We start from the raw sequence: 12,153 nt of genomic DNA on the forward strand, positions 1-12,153 counted from the left end.
CTGAGAGCCGGTACTGGGCCATGGACCAGGGAAAGGGGATCCCTGAACTACAAGACTTCCAAGGTCCCTTCCAAGTCTGTTATTCTGTACTCCTCAATGCTTTTACACTGCTTTTGATCATTCTAGCTCAGAGCACCTGGCCAGCAGCTGTTAGGGTGAAGAAATGGCATTGGAGCAGACTGGAGGGCTGATACGGCTTAAATCCAGCTATGCAGAGAACCCATAGCTCTCATCTTACCTTCACGACATAGGGCATGCCGGGTTTATAGTAACGGTCTGGGTTTTCAAAGGTAATTTTGCTCAACGTGGACGTGATCTCAATGGATTCCGTGCCATTCAGCTCCACTCCTGTTGAAGAGAAATGTCATCTGCAAAAGGCTGTTTCATTCCCTTCCTCTCCAATTTCCCAGAAACTCCTTGTCTCTGGAGTGCCAAGAAGCCTGATTCTTTTGACGGACATTTGGATTTCTGCTTTGGACAAGGGGTTGGAATAGACGATCTCCAGGGCTCCCCATGTGCAGATTTCTCTGACGTGTCTATGAAGATTCTCAGTCATCCAAGTCATGGTTGTCCCAAAGGTGTTTTTTCAAGAGGCAACTGGACTTTCTCGTTTTTCTTTGAAGACGTTTCGCTTCTCAATCCAAGAAACTCCTTCAAAGAACTGGAGAAGTTACTTGGATGAGAAGTGAAAGATCTTCAAAGAAAAACAAGAAAGTCCAGTTGCCTCTTGAAAAAGCACCTTTGGGATTTCTCTGACATACTAATTCCCTCTGTTGGTTTGAATTTGGCACTCAGTAGCCCTTTACAGGTTTCCTCCTGTCCAGTCGTGACGGGCTCAAAGGGGTAATGCGCATCTCCAATTCTCAGCCTAGGGAATCTGTTGTCTGAGAGACACTTCCGTCATCATGTGGCCAGCAGAAAAGTATGTAACGCGGTAACCTTTTCCGCTGAAGAGATATCTATTTTTCTACCTACGTTTGCATGCTTTCAGACTGCTAGGTTGGCAGGAGCTGGGGCGAGGATGGGAGCTCACCCAATCCTGCAATGCTCAGGACTCGAACCTGAGCTGTCAACTTTCCAGCTGATAAGCCCAGAGTCTTAACCACTGAGCCATCACACTCTTCATGGGATATCAAATTTGATTGGTATGTCTCAGAGTGCTTTCAACCAGCTGATTTCTTTCCCCCCACAAAATCTCATCACTTCACTGTCTGTGAAATGGGTGTTGGAGCAGAGAATAATTTTCTCATTTATAACTGAGATGCTACTACTCTCTTATACTAAGACAGGGGGTGTTTTTTTTCTATCAAGGTTGACTCAGCCTTCCAGCCTTCCAGCCTTCCGAGGTGGGTAAAATGAGGACCCAGATGGTTGGGGGCAATAGGCTGACTCTGTAAACCGCTTAGAGAGGGCTGCAATAGCAATAGCCTTCAGACTTATATATTGCTACACAGTGCTTTACAGCCCTCTCAAGCGGGTTACAGAGTCAGCCTATTGCCCCCAACCATCTGGGTCCTCATTTTACCCACCTCGGAAGGATGAAAGGCTGAGGCAACCTTGAGCCTGGTGAGATTCGAATTGTCAAATTGCAGGCAGCCGGCATTCAGCAGAAGCATCCTGCGGTACTGCATTCTATCCACTGTGCCACCAAGCACTGTAAAAACTGTAAGTCTAAGTGCTATTGCTATCTCTTGTAAGAAATGGAAGCTTTAGGTCTGGCTCTGTCAGCCCATTGGCGCTCTTTTGTTTCATGAAGATTACCTGTCCCTTGCTCTGTGATTTTGCCTTCTACGGCGATGGCCATCGAAAAGCCGAGCCACCTCAGTTGGAACTCCTCCATGTTCACCACCTTGGAGAAACAGCCGTCTCCATCTGCCTGCATGCCACAACAACCAAGAAAGAGCAGCCTGTGATCCCTTTGTAAATAACAACCTGCCTCCAGAAGTTGTGAATGCTCCAACACTGGAGGTTTTTAAGAAGTGATTGGACAACCATTTGTCTGAAATGGTATAGTGCAAGGATGGCTAACCTTTTTGCCATCGCGTGCCAGGAAGGGGGGCAGGGGGTTGCGCACATATGCCCACACCCGTAATTCTATGCGCCCTGCCCCTGTGCACCCCCCCTCCCGCTGTCCCCCGCTTCTGGCACGCGATGGCCCAGTAGGCCCCTTTTTCTCTCTCACCTGGCTCCAGGGCCTCTCTAGGAGTCTGGGGAGGGCAAAAACAGCCTCTCCTCCCCCCCCCGAGGTCCTCCTGAGACTGAAAATGGCCCATTTGACAACTTCTGGTGGGCCCAGAAGAGCTGAGCTCTCATGCCCACTGATATGGCCATCGTGCCACCTGTGGCACGCATGCCATAGGTTCACCATCATGGGTATAGGATTTCCTTCCTGAGCAGGGGATTGGGCTAGAAGACCTCCAAGATCCCTCCCAACTCTATTATTCTGTTCTGTTCTGTTCTGTTCTGTTCTGTTCTGTTCTGTTCTGTTCTGTTCTGTTCTCTTCCCTTCCCCTCCACTCCACTCCACTCCACTCTACTCTATTTCAATGCAGAGCAATTTAATTGAAAGAAACATGGTTGAAAATGGGGAAAGAATGATATCTCTTTTTGCTATTTTTTTCCATACAGTTTCCATAGAGCGAGCATTGAATATTTTCAATTGTCTCAACAATTGTCTGAATATGACCCTCCCTACTATTTGCCGGAGTGAATCAAGAAAACATAATCCCCATTTTTAAATAACAACAGCAAAGAAATAGGTTTAAAATAGGTCTACAAAGCTATCCCAGCTGTGGAAACCCGACGTCCCTTACCATGCCTTCATATTCTTTACACAGACTCTCATCAGTTTTACACTGATGAGGCACGCTTTTGGGATGCCGGCAGAGCCTCAGTTTCATCAGGCCAGGCACTGGTTTTGCATAAGTGTACCTAGAGTCAGAACCCACCAAGATGGGCAAAAACACAGAGAGGGAGATGGTTTGCATAAAGAAAGAAGATCAAAGGAAAGGAACCTGCAGGATCCAAAGGAAGCCATGTGGGTATTTATTTATTTTTTTTTACAGGATCCAATCTGAGTTAGTCACCTGGACCAGAGATTTAGTCTTCCAAACTTTCGGTGCCAGGCTGGAGATCATCCATAAAAAAACACTCTCACCCTCTCTCTTTCTCCCTCTCCCTATTTCTCTCCCTCTCTTTCTCTCTTTCCCTCTCCTTTCTCCCTCTCTCCCTCCCTCTCTTTCTCTCTTCCTTCCTCTCCCTCTCCCTCTCCCTCTCTTTCTCTCTCTCCCTCTCTTTCTCTCTCTCCCTCTCTTTCTCTCTCTCCCTCTTTCTCTCTCCCTCTCTTTCTCTCTCTCCCTCTCTTTCTCTCTTTCCCTCTCCTTTCTCCCTCTCTCCCTCCCTCTCTTTCTCTCTTCCTTCCTCTCCCTCTCCCTCTCCCTCTCTTTCTCTCTCTCCCTCTTTCTCTCTCCCTCTCTTTCTCTCTCTCCCTCTCTTTCTCCCTCTCTCTCTTTCTCTCCCTCCCCCTCTCTCCCCTCCAGAATGTGGCCACTGGGCTCTTTTCTACGTGTACTATTTATATGGTGCCCAGTTATGTGTGGCTTTTAGTTGTTAATTGGGGTATTGATGGCCAGATATTAAGCCATTTTTGTTTCCAAACAACAACCAACCAGGGAAATAATAACCAATGTCTTAATAGCCAGAGAAACAACAACCAGCAACTTAACAGCCAGACGTCAATACCAATACCAGATGCAAACAAAAACAATTGTTGTTTGCGATTAACAACAAAGAGCCACACAGAACTAGGCACTACATAAATACTAGGCCTAGAACAGCTTATTGCACACATTCTGGAGAGAGAGAGAGTACTTCCCTGAGGATGGACTCCAGCATGACTCCAAAACTTGGAAGACTGAACCTCTGGTCCCGGTGACTGACTCAGATTGGATCCCACAACATTATCCTGGGACACAGATACTTGCCTGCATTCATTTTTTTTAATTTATTATTTTAATAGCACATATATATCTAAGTCTGGCTTTGCTTTAGATTGCTTTAACCTTCTGTGTTGTCATGTATTGTATTTCTTATTTTTCTTTCTTTCATAATTAGTTATCTTTTTATTATGTCAGGTTATCATTGATTTTATATTATATTGTATTATGTTATTTTTGCCGTTTACCCATCATCTCAGACCAGAATGACTCTGGGCAATTTCCCGATACTATTAAAGAGCAAATCTTGCAGCCAGAATTTTTTCATTCTTTTTTTTTTGTTGTTCTTTCTGCTTGTTTATACTCTCTTTGTTTAAACAAGCCTTGTTCACCCAGCCTTTCATAATAACAACCTCACTAGGACTAGACTGCCTTAAAGGGAACTCTGCTTAATACTGTTATACATGTTCTCTCACCAGCTTCATCAGTATTTATCTATTAGGTTTATTACCTCCAGAGCCTCCAGGTATATTTATTTATACCTATAGGTTATTTTATCTTGTTATTTTTTTTATAAAATATGTTTTTTTTACTGCGCTCCGGTTTCCTTCAGAAGGAAGTAAATTATTACCATCATCATCATCACCTTCATCACTATTGTGCCTTTCTATCTATGCTCCACAAGGGGGCAATGCAAAGCCAACCTTGGCTGATCTCTGAGCCTGAGCAGGATATGGCCTGTTCAGTATTTGGATAGGAGGCCACCAGGAGATCCTAGGCTGGGATACTGAATATGACATTCTCAGAAGAAAAGAACATCAAACCACTCCCGTGTCTCTGTCAAGAAACCTATATGGGCATGAAAACACCAAGAAGCGAGCAAAACATCTTGAAAAAGCTTTCCACTGCCATAGCCGAACCTCTACCCTTTTTCCCCAAAAATAAGACATCCCCTGATAATAAGCCCAATTGGGCTTTTGATCGCATGCACTGAAATAAGCCTCCCCCCGAAAATAAGCCCTCCTCGAAAATATTTAAACGCAGAGCTGGAAATCAGATAAGATGGCAAGAGGAGCTCCATCTTGTTCCACGCACCCAAAAATAATAAGACATCTCCGAAAATAAGGCCAAGCACTTATTTCTGGGTTCAAAAAAATATGAGACAGGATCTTATTTTCGGGGAAACATGGTAAGCACAATCTATAAGGTATCTTTCAGAACCAGTTCCTTGCCCAACCTATGGTCATTAACCACTGTCATTCCAATCTTGGAAAAAGGAGACCCCAGTCTAGTAAAAAAAATTACAGACCAATCTCACTGTGTTGTATCACCTGCAAAGTCATGGAATCAGTTATAAACTAATCCATCACCCTCCACTTAGAGACAAACAATCTACTCTCTAATAAGCAGTTTGGTTTCAGGAAAAATTTGTCCTGTAATCTGCAACTCCTACACTGCAGAAACATTTGGACCACACAACTTGACCAGGGTAAAGCAATAGACACAATTTATATAAACTTCTGCAAAGCCTTTGATTCAGTGGTACACGACAAATTACTGTTAAAACTAAGCTCTTATGGCATTTTCGGACCCCTACACAAGTGGATAGCCACATTCCTGTCAAATAGACAACAAGTAGTCAAAATAGGGAGCGCCCTATCAGACCCTGCAACAGTTAATAGTGGTGTCCCCTAAGGCAGTGTTTTAGGACCCACACTCTTTCTGCTTTACATAAATGACCTTTGCGATCATATTATAAGAAGCTGCATCTTCTTCGCTGATGACGTAAAACTATTCAACACAGGGGTGAAATCTACTTACCTTCCCTACCGGTTTGGAAGTGTGCGCGCACCATCATCACATCCAATTTTTGACCCTCTGTGCATGTGCAGAAGGCTTTGTGCATGCACAGAGGATTAAAAACCAGGAAGTAACTGCATGTGGGTGGAGCCTCATGCTGCTGCCGCTACCGGTTCACCAAACCATGCACCACCACTGCTATCGGCTTGTGCGAGCCGGACAGAACCGGCAAGATTTCACCACTGATTCAACACCACTAACAATACTGTTGCCCTACAAAGTGACCTTGACTATGTATCTGAATGGTCAAACAATTGACAGCTCCAAATCTCAACCAACAAATGTTTTACACATTGGCAACAAAAATCAGAACACCAAATACAAGCTGGGCGGATATGACCTCGTAGCAACCCTCACTCTGTCAAGGACCTAGGAGTACTCCTCTCAAACAATCTAAGCCCCAGATGCTGTAACAGTATTGCCAAAAAGGCATTAAGAGTTATTAATCTAATTTTGTGAATCTTCTTCTCCAGTAACATTGTACTGCAAACTAGGGCATATAAAACCTTTGCCAGACCAATTCTCAAATACAGCTCATGTGCCTGGAATCCACACTATATCAGACATTAACACAATTGAGTGAGTCCAGAGGTACTTCATGAGAAGAGTACTCCACTCCTCTGCTCACAACAGAATACCTTATGCCATCAGGCTCAAATTTTTGGGATTGGAAAACCTAGAACTACGCTGCCCACGGTCTGACCTAAGTGTAGTACACAAAATTGTCTGCGACAATGTCCTACCTGTCAATACTACTTCAGCTTCAACTGCAATAATACACAGGGAAACAATAGATACAAACTCAAAGTAAACCACTCAAAACTCGGTTGCAGAAAATGCAACTTCAACAACAGAGTGGTCAATGCCTGGAATGCACTACCTGACTCGATTGTTACATCCTCTAACCCCCACAGCTTCAACCTTAAGCTGTCTACCATGGACCTTACCACGTTCCTAAGAGGTCCGTAAAGTGGGCGTGCATCGTGCCTATCATCCGTGTCCTACTGTCCCCATTTACTTGTACTCATTCCTGGTTCATGTCCATGTTAATACTTATACCAGTTATCTAGTACATGTTCGACAAATTAAATAAAAATAAAACCTGAACAGGAGCAGATTTTCCATCCTCCCTTTCTTTTGCTGTTGTGGCCTGTCAGCTGCCAGCAGAGCTAGCAGCAGAGTCAGATGAGGAGGAGGTTGAGGGAGGGCCTGGGCCAGTTTCGGAGCCTTTGGAAGGCTCTGATAAGGAAACAGCGGCAGAGGCAGAGCCAAGGCCTTCCATCATCCCCCAGGTGGAGAGGCAGCTGTGTTCAGGGCCTGAGCTGAGTGAAGAGGAAGAACAGATGGGGCCCATTCCAGATGCTCGTATGAGTAGAGAGAAAAGGAGAGGAGAGCAAAGGAAAGCAATAAGCCAGCTCTCAGGGAAAAGGAGACGCAGATGCTAGCCAGCCTCTCCCTGGCTGGGAAATAAATAAGAGGTGTTGGGGAGTGGCCTGTTGTCACAGACAACTATTTGTTGTTCATATACAGCAAGCAATTCAGATTCCTTGGCCAGAACCAGGTTTCTTGGGACTAATTAACATTTGTTTTTTGTTCCTGCCCTGTTTTGAAAAGGGGTTTGTTTTACTCGCGAGCAAGCACCCTATCATTCCTTGTGAAGGCTGGATCAGAACACACACCAGGAAAATCTTGAGCCTTCTGCTCACAATGGGAAAAGGAGAGTAGATGAGCATCACGTACCTGCCACACACACTGACTTCTATTTCCTTAGTCACAACCGTGATGAGCTTCGGGGCCTTCAACAAAAGCTCAAATTTGGGCAGAACTGGAAAGAGGAAAAGGAAGAGAAGAAAATCATGAGGTGAACCTTATGGAAGCACAAACTGTCCAGTTCTCTCCTGTGACCTCCCTTGCGGGGAGATGGGAGAAATTGGCCAGACAACTGAGGTCTGAAAGGAAAAGTAAACTGTAAATCTAAGTAAGACAAATTAAACCTTGCATTAAGAAAGCAGTAAACATGATGCCAGAATGAATTTAACAATTGCATTTGGACAATCTTCTAATATGTTTGGCTTCAATCTTAGGTAATTAGTCCTTGTTTTGGTGGTTCATGTTTTGTAGAAGTTCAACCCATTGAATTAGTTTCACGGTGTGTGTGTGTGTGTGTGTGTGTGTGTGTGTGTGTGTGTGTGTTTGAGTGAAGCTTCAATCCCACTGTCCCAACCACTATCTTAAATTCCTGGCCCAGAGACTCCATATTCATCTGTGATCTGTATGTGATTAGCTGGTAAAACATTATCTCTAATCTCAGAAAATGGGTTAATTTAGCTGAGTAACCAGATCAATGTGAAATTTGTTGGAGAAAGCGAGTCTTAGAATTAAACTGAAGAAACAGAATTGTAAGGTCTCTGGCCTGCTAAATCCCTCATTGCCAAATATTTATTTGTTTGTTTATTTACTTACTTAGCCATCCATTCATTCCCTCCTTCTTCTTTCCTTTCTTCCCCCTCTCTCCCTCCTTCCTTCCTTCCTTCCTTCCTTCCATTTCCATCCTGCTTTTTCCATCCTTAAAAATAATCCTAAATATAAATGTTCTAGGAGTATTGATTTTTTAAATCTACCAGCTCAACATAAAGAGGCATTTTTTCAAACTTCAGTGTGCAGATTAAGTTGCTACAAATTTATTGGGACAAATATACCTTAATTCAACAAGATAGTATAAGCCAGACTGTCAGGAAGGAAGGAAGGAAGGAAGGAAGGAAGGAAGGAAGGAAGGAAGGAAGGAAGGAAGGAAGGAAGGAAGGAAGGAAGGAAGGAAGGTTGGTTAGAGGGACAGAAGAGGGAGGGAGGAAGGAAGGAAAGAAGAGGGAGAAAGGAAGCAGGAAGGGAGGAGGAAGAAAGAAAAGAAGGGCAAACTGGATCTCCTTACCATAATCGTCCACATCAAAGCTGTATTCTGCAACTTCCGTGGAGTCTTTCTCTACCACCACTTTGTAGGTGCCCAAGAGGGGATCGGAAGACAGAGAATAGGAAAGCTGGATTATGCCCAACGGAACCTCCACATCTCTCCACTGGAACACCCGGTTCTTTTGGGGATCCTGGAAAGAACAAGATAGCAAGTTCCAAAGTTTGTCCATAACCCAGAATTGTTCTAGAATGAGTGGTTCATGACCCGGAAAATGTAGTCCTACAATCCCATTCTCCAAGCACTATTACTGTGTTTCCCCAAAAATAAGACCCTGTCTTATATTTTTTTGAACCTTGAAATAAGTGCTTGGCCTTATTTTTGGGGAGGTGTTATTATTTTGGGGCGCATGGAGCAAAAAGGGGCTCCTCTTGCTGTCTTACCTGATTTCGAGCTCTGTCTCCTTAACCCTAACCAGAGGAAATGGCGAGGACCAACTGTGCATGCATTTAAATATTTTTTGGGAGGGCTTATTTTTGGGAAAACATGGTAGCAGTGTATTTAGATATGACAGCCTACCAGAAGCCCACATATGTATTGGGATTAAACTCTCAGGATCTGCACCCAGCAAGGACAATTGCTGTGCTGGCTAGAAATTCAGGGAGTTGTACTCCCTAATTTTCTGAAGGCCTCAAGTTGGAAATGGTGGCTGTAAGTCGTAGAGCCGTGGTGGCGCAGTGGTTAGAATGCAGTACTGCAGGCTACTTCGGCTGATTGCCAGCCGCCTGCAATTTGGCAGTTCAAATCTCACCAAGCTCAATGTTGACTCAGCCTTCCATCCTTCCGAGGTCCCAGATTGTTGGGGGCAATATGCTGACTCTGTAAACCGCTTAGAGAGGGGGGGGTAAAGCACTGTGAAGCGGTATATAAGTCTAAGTGCTATTACTATTAGCAAGAAGGCTCTACCAAAGGGATGTTCGAGCTCAGATTGTACAAGCTGAGGGAGGCTGGGAGATAGTTCCCTAAACACTTTAACAACATTAGAGCCACTAATTTAAGAAAGAAAGGAGCGAAACAAAACAATCCTCTCAGCTGCTTGCCAGATCAGCACTGCATTACTCCAGAGGACCACTAGATGGAAGGAATGTGTTCACTGAGTAGCTCACCATTCTGCTGCCATGTAGTGGACACCTTGAAGAATTGCAGCCCAGAAATAGCACTAAACCTATGAACTACTTTATGCAGGAAGTTGATTCATGTCTTTAATTGATTTCTTGATCGATGCTACTGTTTCTGTGATCAAATGCAAGGAAAGGATTCTCATTCATCCCAATTCCTTGTAAAGAAGATAGGAATGGATCTGTCAAAGACAAAATTTCCCTCATTTCCCAACAGAATTAATTTTGCTACTTTATGGGACGGTGTGAAATAGCCCCATTCTTAATGAAGTGAAACGGGACTTGATATTAACTATTTTAAAAATATCTCTCCCTCGCCACCAAGAGATCTCCTTGCATCATCTTCTGGACAACGATCTGGAAATGGTTGCTCATTTTGATTTCCCAAGAGCCTGTAGCCCTCATATTTCCTAGTGGCCTCCCATCCAGAGATCAATGAGGTCCAATCAGCCATGGAGCTGACACTGTTATGGCCTTCCAGCACATACCTGGATGTACACAACTGGAAACTGTGGAGACAAAAAAAAACCCACAGGAAAATCAGAGACACCAAGAAGTGAACATGAGGATAGAGAAAAAGAGTAAATAGATTAAAAAAGGGATATGGGAGATTCTTTTATACTGCATTATCATTTTGATATGTATTTATTTGTATCTTGCCTTACCTCAAGGAACTACTCTTAGAATTTCCGCACACACACCCATAACAACCACCCTGTAAGGTTGGTTGGCTGACAGTGCCTAGCCACAAGATCACCCAGCCCGTTTTCATGATTAAGAATAGATTTAAGTTTAGCATTAATCCAAAGCCTTCAATTACTCCATCAGTCTTCACTAGTTTCCACCCAGGGGTATCTTCACACACACACTGGCTTCAATGTTTTAGGTGAGGAGGGAGGGCTCCATACAATTCCCCTGGAGGGGAATTGACCCAGGGGAGAGCATGAATTGAATGTTTTCGCACAGAGATGCCACCATCTCTATTTGTCTTAGTACCCCTCAAAATTTACCTTCTTCTTCGTAGGACGGAAATCTTTATCCATGGAGACGATGCGAAACCGAACTGCAAAAGACAAGAGAGAGAATATGTGGGGAAAGTAGCCACTGAATATACAAATATTAAAATATAGAAGGGATCTTGGAGATCATTTACTCCAGTGTTTTCTCATACTTGAGAATTTGAAGACATGTGGACTTCTGCTCCCAGAATTCCCCGGCCAGGCATGGGGTCTTTCCAGAAGATTCCGTGCTGGCTGTTGAATTCTGGGAACTGAAGTCTAAACGTCTTCAAGTTGCTACAGTTGAAAAACACTAATCTGACTCCTGCCCAGGGCAGTAATACACTGTTGCAGCATTCCTGGTAGGTGGCCATCCAGCTTTTCTTTAAATCCTTCCTCCAATCCTTCCTCCTGAGTAGTCAAGGCCATCCAGTTCCATTAAGACATTTTTTCCCCTGATGCGCAATCATAATGTACCTTTCTGACATTTAGACCATTGTTTCATGCCTCCTAGAAATTGCTCAATTCCCCCAAAATTGAGCAGCTAAGAGATGCATGATGACCGCCGTCAGACCTCCACATAGTCTTCTCTACTCCAAGGTGAAGAGCATACCCAGTATCTCCAATCATTTATCATAGATATTTTTATCCTCCTTCCCTTTGGTTGCCCTTCTCTGGAGACACTCTGGTTTGTCTCTTTTCCTTGATGAAGTGCAGGGTCCGGCCAACCAGAGAAGAACAAGGAGGATTCCTGACATCAAAGAAGTCAGGTGGTTATGCCTATCCTGGCTCTATTCCCCTCAGTAGATGGTGTTGGGAAAGGATTATGGGTCATCTCCAGGTGGCATACAGGTAGTCCTCAACTTACGACCACAATTGAGCCTAACATTTTCATTGTTCAGTGAGACATTTGTTAAGTGACATTTGCCCCATTTTGCAACCTTTCTTGCCTTGGCTGTTAAGTGAACCCCTGCAGTTGATCAGTTGGTAACCTGGTTGTTCAGTGAATCTGACTCTTCCCCGTTGACTTCGTCCAAAAGTCCCAAAAAGTGATCACATCACTTTGAGACACTGCAGCCGTCATAAATATGAGTCAGTTATCAAGCATCTAAATTTTGACCATAGGATTATGGGGAGGCGACAAATGTTGTAACTGTGAAAAATGGTCATACGTCACTTTTTTCACTGCTGTTGTAACTTTAAACGGTGACTAAATGAACTGTTGTAAGTCAAGAGCTACCTGTAGTTTGCACACACCAAGATCAGAGCAAGCAAAC

The 12,153-nt window shown here is 44.0% G+C and overlaps 1 protein-coding gene across 1 annotated transcript in view; it reads right to left on the minus strand.

Annotated features, from left to right (window-relative positions):
* Positions 1–12,153, minus strand: part of LOC139311780 (alpha-2-macroglobulin-like) — an 83,185-nt gene that overhangs the window by 60,966 nt on the left and 10,066 nt on the right. The window contains exons 3-9 of the mRNA XM_070936291.1: positions 10,889–10,941; positions 10,367–10,387; positions 8,725–8,893; positions 7,536–7,620; positions 2,814–2,931; positions 1,762–1,876; positions 239–348 (exon numbers count right to left, since the gene is read on the minus strand). Of these exons, the coding sequence (XP_070792392.1) occupies positions 239–348; positions 1,762–1,876; positions 2,814–2,931; positions 7,536–7,620; positions 8,725–8,893; positions 10,367–10,387; positions 10,889–10,941 (671 nt within the window). The remainder of the gene's footprint in view (positions 1–238; positions 349–1,761; positions 1,877–2,813; positions 2,932–7,535; positions 7,621–8,724; positions 8,894–10,366; positions 10,388–10,888; positions 10,942–12,153) is intronic.

The sequence above is a fragment of the Pituophis catenifer genome, unplaced genomic scaffold, assembly GCF_029215685.1.
Source record: "Pituophis catenifer annectens isolate HBS135680 unplaced genomic scaffold, rPitCat1.0.hap2 SCAF_2, whole genome shotgun sequence".
In the NCBI taxonomy this organism is placed as follows: Eukaryota; Metazoa; Chordata; class Lepidosauria; order Squamata; family Colubridae; genus Pituophis; species Pituophis catenifer.